Here is a 19592-nt window from a genome sequence, read left to right on the forward strand (position 1 = left end):
CCATATATATAGAGACAGCCATAGGTGGGAAAATTTTCTTTGGGCCCAAGTTCAAGGCCCATAAGAGAAACATGGCCCAATTTTAAGACCCATGAAAACTAAACAATCTTTTAGCGTAAGCTTCAGCTTGAACAAGAAGAAGTTTTTGACTTTTTTCTACAAAGCGCGCCATGAGTATGAGGAATTTGATGAAGCTCCACTCCTTGTGTTTAAGATCAAGCAACAAGCTTTCTCATTCTCAGCTTTCAGAATTTCAGTTTTGTTCTTATTCAAGCTTTTCCAGGTCTTCTAAACGGTTGAAGAAATCCCAAGACACCCATTTGAAGAATCAAGCAGAAACTAGTACTAGTAGTACATTTGGCTTACTTTTCAATGAGATTACTGAGATTTTAGGTGGTGATAATTTCACCACTGGGAAAACCCAATCTGGGAACTTGATATCCGGAGAAGTTAAGGGGGTAAAGGAAGAATTCCCAGATTGCACACAAGGTGTTTGTAGAAATGCCGAGGAGAGTGTATTGCAAGAGAAGGACAATGTATTGAGTTTGGAGGATACCCAGATGGGAATTTTGGGTGGTAATGATGTTAGCTTCGACGTTCATAAGATTACCGAGATTGTTCGGGCAGAAAATGGTGTGGTTTCGATGGAGGAGCGGTTAGAAAATCTGGGTGTTGGGTTTGATTCAGAGGTTGTTGAGAAAGTGTTGAAAAGGTGCTTTAAAGTGCCAGGTTTGGCATTAAGGTTCTTCAATTGGGTGAAGCTCAGAGATGGATTTCGTCATACAACTAGGATTTACAATACCATGTTGTTCATAGCTGGGGAAGCTGGAGAATTACAGTTGGTGGAGAAGTTAGTGGAGGAAATGGAGAAGAACTTTTGTGAGAAGGATATTAAGACTTGGACCATTCTTATCTCCCTATATGGGAATGCAAAGTTAATTAGCAAAGCCTTGCTGGTCTTTAATAATATGAAGAAGTGTGGTTGTGAACCAGATGTGCAGGTTTACAAAAAGATGATGCGTGCTCTTTGTGCAACTGGAAAAGATGACATTGTGATAGAATTCTACAAGGAGATGGTAAAGAAGGAGATGATGATTGATATGAATTTGTATAAGATGATAATGAATTGCTTAGCAAGATTAGGAGATATGGGTGCTATTCACTCAGTTGCAGAAGACATGATGAGAGTTTGTCAGACTCCAGAACACATTGTTTATGGATATGTGCTGAAAAGTTTGTGCATTTCTGGGAGAATAAGAGAAGCTTTAGAATGGATTCGTGACCTCAAAAATAAAGACGTAACACTTGATGCTGAATACTTTGAGACCTTGGTGAAAGGACTGTGTAGGGCTGATAGGATTGCGGATGCTTTGGAAATTATTGATATTATGAAGAAAAAACATCTTATTGATGGGAAGGTTTATGGGATTATCATCAGTGGGTATTTAAGGAGAAATGATGTTTCTAAGGCACTTGAGATGTTTCAAAGCATGAAAGAGTCCGAGCATTTGCCTATGACCTCTACTTATACAGAGCTGATGCAGCGTCTCTTCAGGTTGGGTGAGTATGAAAAAGGCTGCATGCTATATGATGAGATGCTGGAAAAAGGAGTGGAGCCAGATACTGTGGCAATCACAGCCATGGTTGCTGGTCACATCAGCCAAAACCATATATCTGAAGCATGGAAAGTTTTTAAGAGTATGGAAGACATGGGCATCAGGCCCACTTGGAAATCTTATTCAGTATTCATTAAGGAGCTCTGTAAGATTTCTAAGACAGATGAGATTTTCAATGTTTTGAATGAAATGCGGGCATCCAAGATACATGTTCAAGATGAAATATTTGATTGGGTTATATCTTACATGGAGAAAATGGGAGATGTCAGTAGTATTGAAAAAATAAAGCAAATGCAAAGAATCTATGAGCTTTACCCTCAAGAAGGTGAGTCACCTCATACTGATGAATCCAAAGAGCAAGAGCACAATATGGAGTTAAACTCTAACCAATCAGAGGCAGTAAGAATGGACTGTCACTTGGTAGAACCACTTCCAAGGAATTATGATGAGCAGGATTTGCAAGAAATTTGTAGGATTTTGTCATCCTCGACAGATTGGTGCTTAATTCAAGAAGCTTTGGAGAAATGCAATATTCAGTTCACACCAGATCTTGTTGTGGAGATTTTGCATAACTGCAATTCGCATGGTTATGCAGCATTACACTTTTTCTCATGGGTAGGAAAACAAGCTGGTTTTAGCCACACTACAGAGACCTACAACATGGCCATTAAAATTGCTGGACGTGGAAAAGATTTCAAGCACATGAGAAACCTCTTCTATGAAATGCGAAGAAGAGACTACTCAATAACATCAGATACATGGACAATCATGATTATGCAATATGGTCATACTGGTCTGACTGAGATTGCTTTGAATATATTTGGGGAGATGAAAGCTAATGGTTGTAAACCAACTGGCAGTACATACAAGTATTTGATTATAAATCTTTGTAGGAGGAAAGGTAGGAAGGTGGAAGAAGCCGTTAAAATATTTGATGAGATGATTCGTGCGGGACATGTCCCTGACAAAGAACTGGTTGAAGCTTATGTTGGTTGCTTATGTAAAGTGGGTAGGCTGTTGGATGCTAAAAAATGCACAGATTCTCTCCATAGGGTTGGTTTTACAATTCCACTTAGTCATTCCATGTACATTAGGGCTCTTTGTCGAGCTGGGAAGCTGGAAGAAGCTCAAGCATTGGTGGATGAGGTTGGGGCAGAAGGATCTACATTGGATCAGTACACTTATGGAAGTCTTGTTCATGTACTACTACAAAAGGGACGCATGGAAGAGGCAATGACTAAGGTGGATTCTATGAGGAAGGCAGGGATTAATCCGACTGTCCACGTTTATACATCTTTAATGGCTCATTACCTGAAGGAGAAGCAGATAGAAAGAGCTCTGGAAGTTTTTCAGAAAATGCAACAAGAAGGTTGCCAACCAACTATTGTTACTTATTCAGAATTGATACGTGGTTACATGAACATGGGGAAGGTTTCTGATGCTTGGAATATCTTCCATCGTATGAAATTAAAAGGGCCTTTGCCTGATTTTAAAACTTATTCAATGTTTATTACCTCTCTCTGTAAGGCAAATAGTTCTGAAGAGGCCTTGCAGCTTATATCTGAAATGGCAAGTAATGGGATCACTCCTAGTACTGTTAATTTTCGAGAAGTTTTTTACGGGCTAAACAGAGAAGGGAAGCAAGATTTAGCTCGTTCAGTGTTACAACAAAAATTAGCTTTAAGATCAAAACGCAAGTTCTTAACATAATCTATTTTAAGTATTTTTTTGTAAGTATTTTTTTTAAAATTTTGTTTTAACAACTATTCTTTTCTTTTCTTTTTTGGGCTTTAATTTAATTCAACTTGTTCGGGTCCTTCAGGATACAACTCTAAATTTACTAAACCTTTGTGTACTAGTTAAGATTGTCTGTAAGGTCACAGGCTCACAGCATGTGACACGGTTATTATGAAACACCTTCCTCATGAACCTGATTTGATGTTGGGTGTTGGGCTGGCGTGTATGATTTTACCCAAAAAATTACAAAAATACAGCTGAGGTGACTTAAAGAAGTTAACATGGGTGGAATATTTCAATGGAAAAATAGGGCTACTTTCACTTGAAAGTATATTATGTTTTTGCGACATATAATATCACATTCACAGTATGTGAGCGTAAAAGTATATTATGTTTTTGATACATATAGCATCACATTCACAGTATGTGAGCGTAAAAGTATATTATGTTTTTGATACATATAGCATCACATTCACAGTGTGTGGGGGTCCCCCACACACTAAGTGTGATGCTATATGGAGTGAAAACACTATATACTTTCTCTTACTTCAACCATGAGAAGGTTTTACACTTTTATAGAATGCCTCTCTCACGTTTGATAAGCTCCATACTCTTGCAGTTAGGGATGGCCAAATCCATTGGGTAATAGATACCCGATCAAAAAGTTTAGGGTAATACCCGATTTATAAATGATAATCGAGTTGGGTTTGGATATTACCCGAAATTTTCAAGTTAGGTTTGGATATTACCCAAACCTGACCCATAAACTTTCAGCCCCTTCAGCAACTTCACGGCTAGTGAGTCGGTTTCTCCATGGCTTTGATTATTTTGGCATTTTGCTTGGTGGGTTCAATTGTCATTTTATGCATAATTACATACCATTTTGAAATTCGGGTCATTTGGTATAAGAGTTTAAATACATGTTTTCAATTTTTAAACTACATTATACGCATTTCTACACACTTTTTCACTTACACGTATTTCCAAAAAATACAAATAAAGTTAGTAGAACAATGTTACCAAACGGCCCCTTGTCTAGAACAACTAGCTAGTGAGTTGGTTTCTCCAAAGCCTTGATTTTGCATACCCGCTTGTCTATTTGATTGTTGTGGGATTGTTGCTTTCGTTTTGTTTTTTCTATGCATACCTTTTGGAATTGATTGTGTGAAAGAACTGTCTGGTGCTTTAGTTTAATCCAAACATTAGAGCTTTCGCAAACCCACCTGTGCATTTGATTGCTTTGAAATTGTTGCTGGATGGGTTCAATTTTTTATACTGCACATTCACTTTAGGATTTGGTTTCTCTGCAATAACTGTCTTTGAGTTTATATCTTTCCTTCTAAATTTTCTTTGTAAATGTGTAAATCCTTACATAACCTCTTTTTGTACTTACATGTAGAATAGATTACAACTATTTCTTGAACTAGGTTTGCCTCAAAATAGAGTTTTAATATACTTATGCTGCTATCTATCCATTGTACACATAACATGAGCATGCCCTGTGGAACTAGTTGAACCATCTGTGGCGTTTAATTTATATGATGCTAATCATCCTATTAGCACCACCTATGTTTTAGACTCAGTCCTGTATGAATTAAGGGTGAAAGTGAAACCATAAAAGGGGGAAAAAACATTATGTGAGAAATTGAATTTTGAGGGATTGAATTCAATTATGCTTTGTGTTTATTGTTTTTTGGGTAATATAAATGTAACAATTATATGTACTTAGCCTTTTCAATGTATTTATTAGTGCTTTTGATTTCTAACAATTATGTAAACTGAAAAGCTGAGTTATGGAAAAAAAAGACGAAGGTGTAGTTTAATAAAGGCCAGACTAGTTTTTTAAGAGTTCTCTAGTTTTCACTTTTCATGCTAACTTTACCTATTTAGATGATTTGCTTAAATTAAAAATAAAATAAAATAACCCAAAAATTAGGCTTGGGTCGGGTTTGGATATCCATTGGTAAAAATTTAGGTAACAATTATGTATAGATGCTAACCTATGGTACCTATATGTTGTGAGAGTGACTCTTCATGAGATGATCTTATTAGGTAATTTTTCTTTCACAACAAGCGCAAAATAAAACTCAGAGTCAGATGGCTCCCTACCCTCGTCCCTATCAATCCTAGACCATGGAATCAATCTGGATCATACAAAGAACAATTGTAAAGCAGAATCAGAGTGGGATCAAATAGAATCGTGATTCTCCGACGATTGTAACCGATTCTACCAACTCTTACACTTGGCTATTTCTTGTTATTGCCCCTTTTAATGGAGAGCCCAAAATGAAACAAAATTACATCTGACCTCATTACAAATTATAGGTATAAAAACCTTTTTAAAAAAAATGCATTCAAAGTTAGCTACTGCCACTTCGCATTAACCAAGATAATAGACAAATTTTCATCATTTCTGATTTTATTGAAAGATGACAGGTAAAGGATGAAGCTGTTATTCAAGTACTAATGGACTATCTCTAGCTCTTCCAAGTGCAAGCAGTTTCGATGCAAGATGTCATCTGTTATTCTAACATCAAACATTTTTTTCCTTTTTTTTTCTCCTTTTTTTTGACAAAAACATCAAACATTCTTTAGTAAGAATAGAAATACATGCATACTGCCGTATGCCTGTCCAAATCATAAAAAAACCAACTGGCAACACTGGAAAGAAAACAGTGTCGATTTAAGAAAAAAACAGATGAATAACTGAAAACCACGGATTACAATAAGAACAAATAAATAGTCTCATGGCATGGCAAACATCTATGGCTTTGTCCATAAATCCTCAACCACGACCTTTGTATTTTTGAGGTTCTATTCATGTTTGTCTTATGTGATAGTATGCAATCTTGACCAGGCATTTGAATTTTGAACAGATCCTACCATAAAAAGGAACAAGCAAACAAGGATCAAGAATTCAAGATACAGATTTGCTTCTATGAAGCTAACAAGATAAAAGGGAAAAATAATACAGATTTATTTTTATTGATAAGTTACACAAGCACCCTGTGTATCTTGAACACACAGTCTCGCCCTCCACCCTGCCCTACATGGGAGAGCAGACAAATGGCTACAACTGTATTCATAGTATTGAATTTCTCAACCTTAAAGTGAATGCTTACACAGCCATATCATTCAATACTCACAATTATCCAGAATACTCACAATTATCCAGAAGACATTGGCTTGTGAATTTTGGCATTAAATTGTTGACTCTACAACCGCAAAAGTGGGCGCTAGACCACCAAGATCCTGACAATGGGTGGGCAATGGCTCAGAAACTTATTTATAATTACGAACATGTAGAACTTAGTCTAAAACAATTTACAAACAAAGAGGTAATGGATCCCAACTTGAAATTCATATTAAAGAATTTGCAGACATACAAATCATCTTAAATTATATTCGATTTTTTCCAAATTATTCCTAAAATACAAAAAATATTGGAACTGACTTACAATGAGAACATGTTTTGTCATTAACAAATCATTAGGCTATTAGCAAGAAAGCTAATTAATTCACCATCCAAAATCATTAAACAAGTCAGAGTTTGTGACCTTGAGGTGGAGAAATCACTCCTAAAAAGAAATCTTTTCCCCAAAAGATGATTCTGAAACTCACATTTCCAATAGAAAAGAGCGGGACAAAAAAAAAAAAAAAAAAAACTTGCATTGCATACCTATATTAAAGCTTCTTCACAATTTCTTCATTTACACGCTGGTAGTAAGTCATTCGTCGGATAGAATTTAGAGCTTCTTCAAACTTCCGGCATTGAAATGCATTTGCAAAAGAGTTTGACCAATGATCCAGCTTCTCTTGCATCTGGACAAACAAATATGCATATTTCTGATTAAATCTTGAACCAGGACAGCAATCATGAAAATTTCCTACTAGAAAATAGAGTAAACGCAGCTGAGTTGTGAAGGGGTTCGCTCCCACCAATCTCGACATTTGTGTAAGAGACCTTCATAGCCCTATAATCATGTAGCTAGATGACTTAAATTATCCATTCAGGCCCCTGAATCAGCCATCATTTTTCAAATCTTCTTGCAAACTGAAAACATATGATGGTTTTAAAAGATTCAAACTAGGGTACAGGCAACCCTGGCATTCTGACAAAATATGTCCAGTGATGGAGTGCTCCGTCATACCTGAGACTGAATTTGATTTAACTCCCGAGAGTCAGCTGCCTCTTCAACAGCTTCCCTGATTTCCAAAATCTGCAATTTAGATCTAAATTCTTACTCTTTGATTTAAGAACTGAAATATTATAATTAAAAAACATAAAGGTTCACAGAGTCAAAAAGCTTTCCTATCAGCAATTAGACAAAAATAAATGAAAACTCACTCAAAACCAAATTTTGGAGGTGAATTCTTTTTTTGATTACGGAAAAACAGTCACTTCTTGAAATACAAAAAGAAGCTTTTTTTTCTACAAAATTATCCGCGTCCACTAACGAACCACTGCTTCTGACACTACTGTGAACAGCATCATGAAATATATTTTGGCTATTTAAAATCCATAAAATTATCTCCAACTGTCATAGCAGGCCTTAACCATCCGCTACAGTAGTGCCAATAATTTCATGAAACAAATTTTGCCTAGTTAAATTTGACTATATATATTATTTACAAGTGGGTTTGGCCCCAAGGGGAGGGAGAAGAGAAGATTCAAACTAGTGACCTCTACTTCACAAGGCATGGTCCTCAACCAATTGTGCTACCCCTTGGAGTGAACCGTATCACGAACATTTACCAAGTCAGTTGCTCATTCCCATATATAATTAAGGAGGAACTAAAAAACAAAATACAAATGCAATTGTACTTGTAGTACTTCAAAGGTTGTAATTTAAGATTGCAGTAAGTTCTTTATATTTGTTAAATAAATTAATGAGACTACTATAACAAGTTAACTATCATTGGAAATACACACACACACACACACACACACAACAATACAAGTCAAAAAGGCCTATAATAATGATAAACCATAATTTGTACTCAAAGGTTTCACATCTAGAAATACAGAGGATTACCAAAAAGCACATGACCTCCCTAGAATCTAGATAATAATTACATGCAATGTTTTTTATGAAGGGTGAAGGGGAAGGAAATCAAATTAGACTTCAAAATGCTGGACAGCTGAGATTTTGAAGAATTAGGGTTAGGGTTTGGCAGGAAAAAAAGGCTGAAAATAGTGAGGAACATGGTGTTTCTAATGGTGTAAAGGAATAGTAGGATTTAGGGATGAAACATAGGGGAAAATCTAAGGTTTGGGTTACTGTTCCAGGGCTGTGAACAGCAGTAACTAGTAACCCAAATACGGTAGTTTGGCTGTTTGTGGGTTATTTGCGGCTATTTGATGGGTGGGTAGTTTAGGGTTGAACTTTCGTATTTTATGGTTTTAAATATGACAAATCAATGTGTGGTTGTTTGGTTTCAAATTTCTGGAAATTCAAGGACGAAGGAGAACAAAAGATGGGCTTCTAGGCATCACACCCAAAATTTCCTCAGCGTCACACCTCGGAGAATGTTGTATCACAAAAAGCTTCATAGCATCTGAAAATTTACAAAACATCTTCCCTTCGAAGAGAAAGCATTGCATCCATATAACTAGATGACTAATACCCTAACCCTAATAGGATTTGGAATACTTGGGCTTTGATAACTAAGAACAAATTAAGCAACTAAACTAGCAAATAAAACCAATCAAAAAATCAAACCCCAAAATAAGACCCAATAGAATAATATTACCCATGTTTAGAAACCAGAACTACAGAATTGCCCCTGACACTAAACTAAACTAAAACGCAATTGGCATCTCATTGCCTGTGTTAGTTTTCATCCCTCAATCAAACATGTTTTACATGGATCCTTGCAAATATTATGTTACTTCTGGATCAGGAACTTCAAAATTGTTCATAATTTTTGTAACAAAAGCAATGAGCAGGATACTCAGACCATCTTCCATTCTTTTTATCACTCTTTTGATAGGCCTTCTAATTATGTAAGGCAAAGTATACGTTGAAAAGGGAGAAATGACATTAAAATGCAGATAGAACTGTCATGTATAAACAAACTATAAATGATCAAATATCTTGAAGTAGACCAATTAGACAAAAATTACCTCAGATAGCAACTCTGGATCTGAAAGTGTTTCTTCTTCATCAACATCTACACCTTCAAGCCTCATCTGTAAAAGAACCGACAAATCTTAATTTCACAAACTTTTTCTTGGATAATTCTTAATTTCACAAACTTCAAGAAATAGAAAATAAATACAAGGATATTTATAATGAAATCACCGTAGACAGACATCATAATCTACAAATCTCATCAAGATAGGATCCTTTTCTCAGTGGTATCGTATTTATCTTCTGAGATGCAGTCCCACATACCAAATGCATTTATACATAACCACCAACAGAATGTTGCAAATAAATAAATTTAATAGAAAGTCTAGTGAATAAATGAGCAGGTTCATCACATGCCTCTATTGCAACTATTCCCGCCAGCCTTTTAGGTCATACTATGACCATCCATATCAATCTATTATAACAAAATAAGTATGCCATAGGATCAATATCTTCAACTAAGATGATCCAGATTTACTGGTACAATACTCTTTTTTTTTCTTTTTTATTATTACAATGGGGGAGAAGGGATTTGAACCCTGGATGTCTCAATTAGAGACACCAGGTGGTGCCGGTTGAGCTACAAGGCTCTTGGCTATACTACTACTATATTTTTAAAATCATGTTGATTTTGTCTAGAATTTTCACCCATCCCAGGAAACAATTGTACTGTAACTTATATATATATATATATATATATATATATTAAGGGCACTGAAAAAGAAATCAAGATGTTTAGATTTATTAAGTTTAAAATGCCCCATGTTCTCAATAAATTGCAGAAGCAGGCCTAAACTAATTATTCTAGCAACTGAAATTTAAAACAATGGGTAGCCACATGAGTCATTCCTGGCCTTTCAACCCAACTTGAGTAAGAATAAATATTTCTATACAAAATATAACCATGATTAAAACCTGACAATAAAAAAATAATCATGATTAAAGAAAATGTTATCAAGGAGTAAAGTTTGGAAAAATGAAACCTTGTAAAATCTGATAACCCAGTCCAGGATACATTTCTGAAATAATAACTCTATAAACATAAAGTGCATCTATTCAAAGAAAACTTACAATGTATATTGCCCTCAACAATGGCTTGCTAAGTGTGCGGTACGCATCAATTACCCGAGCAGACTGTTCAGCAGCAAACCCTCTTTCTTTCTACAAAAAGACCCCAAAAAAACTTAACACAAGACAAGATTTTCCAACCAAAAATAAAAAGGGAATCAAAATTTTGTATTTCCAATTCCAAAAATGAAGAACTTGGTAGACCGACCTCAGATTTAGAGTGAACTAGATCAGGGTGCAATTTTTTTTGCCAGTCTTTGTACTTTCCCTCCAAATTCTCAACCCCAATATCATACTTCCTCTCCCTGCCAAAGTTAAAACCATATAATATAATACACAAACAAATAAATCTTGGCCTATAATACTAGAACTTGGAAGAAAAAAAAAACATTATTTTCCTCATTTATCTATTCTAGAAGCTCCAATCAGCTTTTAAACTTAAAATTTTGAATTGGGTATTATGATTTATGTAGCAAAAAGTAAATTTTGAATTCTAAACAAATAAATAAGTCATCCCAGAAAACACAAAATCTATTATAATATGAATACACATGAACCACAAATACAGAAGTACTAGAAAGTAAACTATGAATTCTAAAAATCCAAAAAATTTGGTGGGCAAATTTTCTCGACAAAGAAACAGAGTAAAATGGGATTTTTTTTTTTTTTTTTTTTTTCAAGATGAAAAGGCAAAAATAAATTACTTACAAGCCGAATATTTGGAAGTAGTCCACGGATTGATCGAGGGGCTGAACGCTCCGACACGAGTCACAGAAGAGAAACAGCGACCCATTGGCCACGTTACCACAACTCCAGCATCTGACATGGACATGGGATTTCTCTGCCGATTCCGAGCAGAAGGTTTTTCCGGGAAAGTTGGAATTCCCGAGAAAATCAAAATTAGAAGTTCTGGAAATTGCAGGCGGAAAGTGTGAAGTAGAATTGCTTTGGAAATGAGAGATGGAAAGGAGGGTTGTTCTTCGTCTGAGAATGGTGGAGAGAAGTGTCAAATTCCAAACCTTATTTTTCCACATTTTTCTGTACTTTCCTATGGAAACACTTCGACCTTGGCCTTTTGGAGGTTTTAGTATTACTGTTTTGTTTTTGTATAGCGGTTGTTTCTGGTTAGGGAGGGCAAAATTTGTTAAATTGCATATTTTTTTGGAAAAAATTCGGTGAATAGCCTGCGGCCATTTTTTATTTTTTATTTTTTATTTTTAAAGTGGAACTCGAGTTTAGTAAACTCGAGTATAATACGAAAGCAAATTTGAGTTCCGTTATTTTTTTTAAAATAGAGAGTTTCACTTTTAAAAAAATAAATAAATTCACATCAGGTCTAAATCGAGTTTGAGAAACTCGATTTTGGATTAGAACTCGAGTTTCAAAAAATAGTTCAACTTACTAAATACTTTCAGCCGCATACTATTTATCTAATATTTTTCTGAAAAAATTTTGTTGAGCAAATTTTGCCGATTAGGGAGGGTTTAAGTGTTTTTTTGATACTTTGACTTCTACGGTTTTGATAATTATTTTCTCAAAATCATATCATATCATATATATATATATATATATATATATAAAATAAAAGTTGGGCTTGAACGTCGTAGTTGCGCCACGTGCCTTTTCCAATTTGCAAAAATTTTATTAAATTTTTAGATTTTAAAAGAACTTAAAAAGAATAGTATATATCTCCATTAATTTGATAATTTCTACGTTGATGGCATTTATATATATATATATATATATATATATATATATATCAAAATTCTTTATAGCTATGAACCCACATTCTCTCTCTCTCTTTTTAAATTTTTTTTTTTTTAATTTTAAATTTTTTATATGTTATGTTAGGTTGAATCAACTCCTTTTTTTTTCTTTCTTTCTTTTTTTTTTTTCATTCTATTCATATGACCTTTTTTTAATTCCAATTTTTATGGGATAAAAACAAATACATTGATTAGATATCTTTAATTTCAATAAGATTTAAACAAATTATATTTCAAATGAAATATATAACCTCATATATCATTTTTGGAGTGAAGCTTATTTCAATATGTGAATGCCTAAATCCCATGACAATGCAGGTATACATTCTTTCTTTTATTATTATTATTATTATTATTATTATTATTATTATTATTATTATTATTATTATTATTATGTTGTTGTTGTTGTTGTTGTTGTTGTTTCTTTTCTTTAGTTTTATTATTGGTTTTTTGTCTTCATGTGATTTTAATTAATGAATTCAAAACATTTGAAAACATTGTCCAGTTTCTAAAGGCTCCTTTTTTGTTTTTGTATTTTGTTTTTATTAAATTGATTAGGTTTTGTGTATTGATTGCCTTTTGTTTAAACTAAATTCTTAGCTTTGATCTAATTTATATGCTTAGGGTTAGGGTCTTAGAATTAATGATTAAATATGGTTAGAATTAATAGATTAATTTTAACAATTTTCTTATATGATTTTTGTGGGGCCAGAGAATTCATGGCCCAGGCCCACTCTACGTTAGGGCCCAGGACCTAAGCCGAGGAGAGCCATCGCCGAAGACGCATAATAAAAGCCCAAAAAAGGCACAAGGATATGGCCGAGGACGATCTTATGCTCAGCACCTCACAAAGTACTCAAAGAAAAGGACAAACTCAGTACAGAGGCAGGACAAGGGAGAAAGCTGCCCACATCGTAATACAGAATCCTGCATCTGACAAGCCCATGCTCCAAACCACGCCATTTAACTTTTCCAACGACCCCCAACCACTCTAGGTATGGATTGACAGGACAGGTCTGCACCCCAAAAAGTAAAACTTACACGTGAACACTAAAAGGGAAAAGGAACACTAGTATAAAAGGGAAAGAAAGCGAAGGAGAAGGGGATCTCCAAAAGGAAGGAGAAAATCCTATAAAGAGGAAGGAGAAAATCCTATAAAAAGGGAGAAAGGGAAGGATACAAGGCTCCTCGGACGATATCCGAGGACTTAAATCCTATGACCCGCATTAATGGAAGGCTTAGCTAGTCAAGCCAAGTCCGCCCATATATAAGCTTCCACAGAAAGCCCGATTACACTGCCGACCTGTGACTAAGGTCCTGCCTTTCAAGCCCACTCTCTACAAATTATATTGTTAGGGCCCTTTACTTACGAGTCCAACGTCATTCTCGGGCCGCTAAATAATCGTGTCCCTACAATTTTTATGTTAAATCAAATTATCAAGATGCTCTATACGTGTATTCTTGAATTATCAACTTTAATTTTAATTTATAATATTATCAAGATTATATTAATTTTAGATTTATCAATTGTTTAGTACTTTTTTTTTAAAATAATTAGCAATTTAAAATTCAATTTGGAATTATCAAATTAATTTAGTTTTAGGAAGAAATCTTACCTCTTATTTTAGTAAGATAATTATTTACACTTGATAATTTTTTCTTTTATCTTTATTAAATCTATTAAAATATATAATTATTTATACATTTATTTTATAAGTTTTTTCATAAAACCATGTAACACACGAGCTTATAACTAGTCATTAATTGAATTTTTGGTATAGGTAAAAATCAAACCTAATGTCTTTTATTCAACTACATAAGACTTTACTATTTGAGTTTGAGGGTTTAAATTTAACAACAGCAAAAAAGTTGTCAAATTTCAATTTTAGTTAATTTTAATGTTTGATTTTTCGTTTTACCTAAAAAAAATTAAAAAAAAAATAGTTTGATTTTTGCTAATTTTATCCACACTATATCATGATGAATCAATTTGATCTTTCTCTTCGAATCTGTTGACAAATGAAGCCGTTGAACTTTTTTTTAAAACAGAAAAAAAAAAAATATATATATATATATATATATATATCATGAATGGTTTGCTATCAAATTTGGATAAAATGACCAAATTGGCTATTTTTAGGGATGGACTAAATTGACAAAAATTAAACTATAGAAACTAATTTGACAACTAAAGTAAAAAATCAAGGGACTCAATTGAATTTTAACTATTTTTTTCTCTCTCTAAAAAAAACTCTTTATCTTAAATTTTTTTTTTTCAATAATTCAATATTTACAATGGGAGATGTGGGGGTAACAGACCGGGGAACCCCTACAATATATACGTTGGGCAAAGGCCCAATCCAAGGAAGAATCCCTCCTCGGCCATGAGAAGAACCCCTCCTCGGTCATGGGAAAAACCCCTCCTCGGTCAGGGGTGGCCGAGGACAAAAGGAACGGCCTACTACTGAGAGTGACACTCCGGGTCATTCTATGGAACAGGATAAGTACTAAGACAGAAAAGGACAACAGGAGGAATGGAAATATCTAAGGGAAAACTACCATTGTTGCATTAAGTGCTCTGTATCTAGTAGAGTCATGCTTTTCAGCCTTTACAACCACACTCCCAACAACTTTGGAGAGAGGCTGATGGGATAAGGATCAACACTATGAATCTGAATCTCCACGTGGACGTTGAGGGAAGGAGGGAAGCTAGTATAAAATGGAGGGCAGGAGGCAATCTAAAGGGAGAAAAAACGGCGACCTCCCAAGAGGTACTAAAAAAGAGCTCCTCGAATTGTGCCGAGGACCAACCTTCTTTGATAAACTCAGTTCATCTTTGCTTGACGGTCATGAACACTATATTAACTGTTATCCATGCACTGAGACCTAGCTCTTCGACCCACTCTCTACAAATTTATTGTACAGGGCTCACAGGTCCAAGATCCCATACATCTTGGGCTTGGGTTGCAAAACGTAACCCTACAATTGGTGCTGTTTGTGGGGAAAGTTTGTGCGTTGGTGGATGCAGCGGTTAATCATGGTGGGATCAAGCTCCTATCAACAAGAGTCCCTCGAGAAGACCATTTTGGCGATGGTGCATGCTACACGAAAGTTTCCCCGTTATTTCCAAGAACACACAGTTGTTGTCATAACTTAGCTTCCGCTCAGGTCTACACTTCGAAGTACTAATTACGCGGGGAGGATTGCTAAATGGGGCACAGTTCTATGGGCTTTCGATGTCAAGAATATGCCCCGTACACTTGTTAAGGGGCTAGCTCTCGCGGGTCTAGTAGCCCGGTTCGCTGAATCCCCCTTTGGAGAAAGAAGCCGAGAGTCAAAGCATAGATGCTGAAGCAGTTAAACAGAACCTTAGCTATGTCGGGTCCTCGGATCTCCTGCTTTGGGGAAATTAACATGCACTAGAATCTTTTGAAACGGTTAAACAGAACCTTAACTATGTCGGGTCCTCGAACCTCCTGTTTTGGGGAAATTAACACGCATCAGAATCTTTTAAAGCGGTTAAACGGAACCTTAGTTATGTCGGGTCCTCGGACCTCCTGCTTTGGGGAAATTAACACGCATCAGAATCTTTTGAAGCGGTTAAACGGAACCTTAGCTATGTTGGGTCCTCAGACCTCCTACTTTGGGGAAATTAACACGCACTAGAATCTTATGAAGTAGTTAAATAGAACCTTAACTATGACAGGTCCTCGGACCTCCTACTTTGGGGAAATTAACACACACCAGAATCTTTTGAAGCGGTTAAACGAAACCTTAACTATGTTGGGTTCTCGGACCTCTTGCTTTGGGGAAATTAACACGCCCCAGAATCCTTTGAAGCGGCTAAACTGAACCTTAGCTATGCTGGGTCCTCGAACCTCCTGTTTTGGAGAAATTAACACGCACTAGAATCTTTTGAAGCAGTTAAACGAAACCTTAACTATGTCAGGTCCTCGGACCTCCTGCTTTGGGGAAATTAACACGCACCAGAATCTTTTGAAGCAGTTAAACAGAACCTTAGCTATGTCGGGTCCTCGGACCTCCTGCTTTGGGGAAATTAACACGTACCAGAATCTTTCGAAGCGGCTAAACAGAACCTTAGCTATGTCAGGTCCTCGGACCTCCTGCTTTGGGGAAATTAACACGCACCAGAATCTTTTGAAGCAATAAACGGAACCTTAGCTATGTCAAGTCCTCGGACCTCCTACTTTGGGGAGTAACACTCACCAGAATCTTCTGAAGCAGTTAAACAGAATCTTAGCTATGTCAGGTCCTCGGACCTCTTGCTTTGGGGAAACTAACACGCACCAAAATCTTTTGAAGCGGTTAAACGGAACCTTAGCTATGTTAGGTCCTCGGACCTCCTGCTTTGGGGAAATTAACACGCACCAAAATCTGTTGAAGCAGTTAAACAGAACCTTAGCTATGTCGGGTGCTCGGATCTCCTGCTTTGAGGAAATTAACACGCACCAAAATCTTTTGAAGCGGTTAAACGGAACCTTAGCTATGTCGGGTTCTCGGACCTCCTGCTTTGGGGAAATTAACACGCACCAGAATCTTTTGAAGCGGCTAAACAGAACCTTAGTTATGTCGGGTCCTCGGTCCTCCTGCTTTGTGGAAATTAACACGCACTGGCAACTTTCTAAGTGTTTAAGCTAAATTCAATCATGCCTCGGTCCTTGATAACGCCTTAAAATGTATACTTGTTATATATTTATATGGGCGTTATCTTCTTATTATTATGCTTAATTTGTACAATTAAGTCATGATTTGCATTAGTCCCTATTATTTATCTTTACATAATTTCTTGAATAAGATGCTATTCATTCTGTGTAATTTTCTACTTTCAGGAAATCATGTAAGAAAGATGAGTTTACAAGAATTTGTGAAAGAATGGAGGCCAAACTAGAATTAAAGTGGAGCTAAAGGACCATGCTTAAATGTCTAAGGAGGTGCAGCTGGAGTGCTTGGATCATCTACCATAATTGGAAGTTTCAAATAAGGAAAGAAATCAAAGAAGCAGAATTTAAAAAGGAAAAATCTGATTTGAGCACTGATCAGTATTTTGGGCGTATCTATCTCCTCAAAAATCTAATTGACACAAGGCCAGATGTGTTGGAACCGTGACTTAAATATCTACAACTTTCCAGTTTTGAGTTTTTCGAAATTCTCAATTTTTTAAGGCTGAAATTAACTCACAAGTTACCAATGTAAACTTGGACGGAAATTAAAACAGTAAATGTTTTATTTTCTTTGGACACTTAGACATTAGGGTTTTGAAGGGAGGCTGGTAGAATGAATTTTGGCAGAGAAAACCTTGTATTTTTCTTTCTTTAATGGCAGCCTAAACTCTTTGCTAGGGCTAGGGGTTATGTTTCTTTTATACGGTATGAATATTTAATGTGATTCTTTCTAGGATTTTATCAACGACATATTTGATTGTTCAATTAGATTTCTTTTGATGTATTAGTTCTTCCATACTTTCAATAAGTTCAATCATGTTTTTTTTATTGTTTAGATGAATATCTAATAGTTTCAAATAGAAACCAGGATTTAAAGTGAATTGGTTTTTCTGAAAACTTTTCTGACCGCATTATCAATCGAGGTTATCATGAGTTCTTGAATTGTCTTAGTTCAACCGAATCATAAGTTTTTAATTGTATAAGAACAATCAATTATGAAATAGATATTTTCTTAGATCACAAAGAATTTCATATCAATATAGGGAAACACCTTGATGCCCTAGTATTTACATTATTGATTAAAATCAGTTTTTATTATTATTCTTGTTAACAATCACCAAGCAAAAGTATTTTTCTTCTTCACTCAAATTGTTATTTAATTATATTGTCCTTGAATTTACCCTGCTCCTTGTGGTTCGACCTTGGTACTCCGAGAAATATATTGCTACAATCTTCTGCACTTGGGAGTGAGCAAGCAGTCCTTGAACCAGATGCTTAAGGGAAGTTAACGCTATAACATCATTGTAAATGTTGAAGAGAACCTTAGTACCCGGTGATCCCCTCAGACCGCTTACTTTAAATTACACGTCCTTTGGTGGTTGCGCTATTCGCAATGTAGAGCACACGGTTATTTTCCTGATTAGTCCTATATAGTTAACTTATTTAAAGTTAGCGGTTGGGTGCCTATCAGTTTTGATAAATTTAGGGTGACAACTTTTTACCATCAACAACGTCAATTCTAAATACTATTCGAAAGAAAAAATACCAACACACAAATTCATAAAACAATTATTGTAGAAAAGGAAAGGTTCGCAAAGTAAAATAAAGTCATCTTTTTATTAGAAAAAGAAGAAGTACATTGTGCATAAAAAGGGCTTAGGCAAGCCTGTTTTAAAAGCTAACTATAAAAAGCAGTCCATGGGAATGATAAATCCACAATCTTGTTCTAGCAGCAATCAAGCAAGTATGGATGGTACCGACGATGAGAAAGAAGAAGAAGCGGAGACGCCAGATCCACAATCTTGCTCTAGCAGCAATCGAGCAAGTATTGCTCTAGCAGCAATCGAGCAAGTATTGCTCTAGCAGCAATCGAGCAAGTATTGATGGTACCGGCGATGAGAAAGAAGAAGAAGCGAAGACGCCAGATCCACAATCTTGATCTAGCAGCAATCGAGCAAGTCTTGCTCTAACTCTAGCAGCAATCGAGCAAGTATGGATGATACCGGCGATGAGAAATCCAAATTCGCGCACACGTGACACATGGCTCCGGGTGAAATACAAATTCTATTGTACCAAAAATCTGATGCAATCTACACCTGCTTCGGATTTTGGCTGAAGGAAGAGAGACTTCTTTCTTGCCCGGTTAAGAGGAAGAAATGTCTTTGGCCTCTGCTTCCCTTGCCTTAACTGTGTCATCCTGAATCTTAGCAGCGCCCTTGGCTTCTGAAGAGGGTTTGGTTCCCTCACCCTCACCTTTATCTTTGGCCATTTCATTCCCTAAACCTCAATCACCACCTTGATGGGGACCTCGGGAACGTCTGAAGAGTTAAGAGCATGAAACTCCCGCAGAACTCAAGGATCTGTAAATAAGGAAGAACGACCCCCCCTCCTATGTGTCTTATATAGGAGGCATACCCGGCGGCAATTAATTCGCCCGAATCTCAAGGAAAGAATTACAAGCGAAATAAATCTCGCTCAATCTCCAAAGCAGTCTTCAACCGTGGGATTTGCGTCACTTCATAAAAGACCTTAATGAAAGCGCGCCTCGTGTACCAAAACAGTAAGAACGCGACTTGGATAAACTAAAAG

At 35.9% G+C, this 19592-nt stretch overlaps 2 protein-coding genes across 3 annotated transcripts; one reads left to right on the forward strand and one right to left on the reverse strand.

The window, feature by feature from the left end:
- Positions 1–69: 69 nt before the first annotated feature.
- Positions 70–3326, forward strand: LOC115952681 (putative pentatricopeptide repeat-containing protein At5g06400, mitochondrial). The gene has a single exon (XM_031069883.1). The coding sequence runs from the start codon at positions 171–173 to the stop codon at positions 3324–3326; it is 3156 nt and encodes a 1051-aa protein (XP_030925743.1). The 5' UTR covers positions 70–170.
- Positions 3327–5866: 2540 nt separating this feature from the next.
- On the reverse strand, positions 5867–11688 carry LOC115952177 (iron-sulfur cluster co-chaperone protein HscB homolog). Of its 2 annotated transcripts, XR_004083293.1 has the most exons (8): positions 11264–11688; positions 10764–10860; positions 10559–10648; positions 9481–9546; positions 7505–7573; positions 7033–7175; positions 6519–6605; positions 5867–6232 (listed from the first exon to the last, which is right to left on the reverse strand). XR_004083293.1 is itself a non-coding variant. In XM_031069251.1 (7 exons), exons 1-6 carry the CDS (start codon positions 11587–11589, stop codon positions 7038–7040), a joined length of 786 nt encoding a protein of 261 aa, XP_030925111.1. In that variant the 5' UTR covers positions 11590–11688; the 3' UTR covers positions 6263–6605; positions 7033–7037. The 2 variants fall into 2 exon arrangements, 1 of the variants encoding a protein (XP_030925111.1); XM_031069251.1 differs by lacking the exon at positions 5867–6232 and having other exon boundaries at positions 6263–6605.
- Positions 11689–19592: the final 7904 nt, after the last annotated feature.

Source organism: Quercus lobata, chromosome 7 (assembly GCF_001633185.2).
Source record: "Quercus lobata isolate SW786 chromosome 7, ValleyOak3.0 Primary Assembly, whole genome shotgun sequence".
Taxonomy (NCBI): Eukaryota; Viridiplantae; Streptophyta; class Magnoliopsida; order Fagales; family Fagaceae; genus Quercus; species Quercus lobata.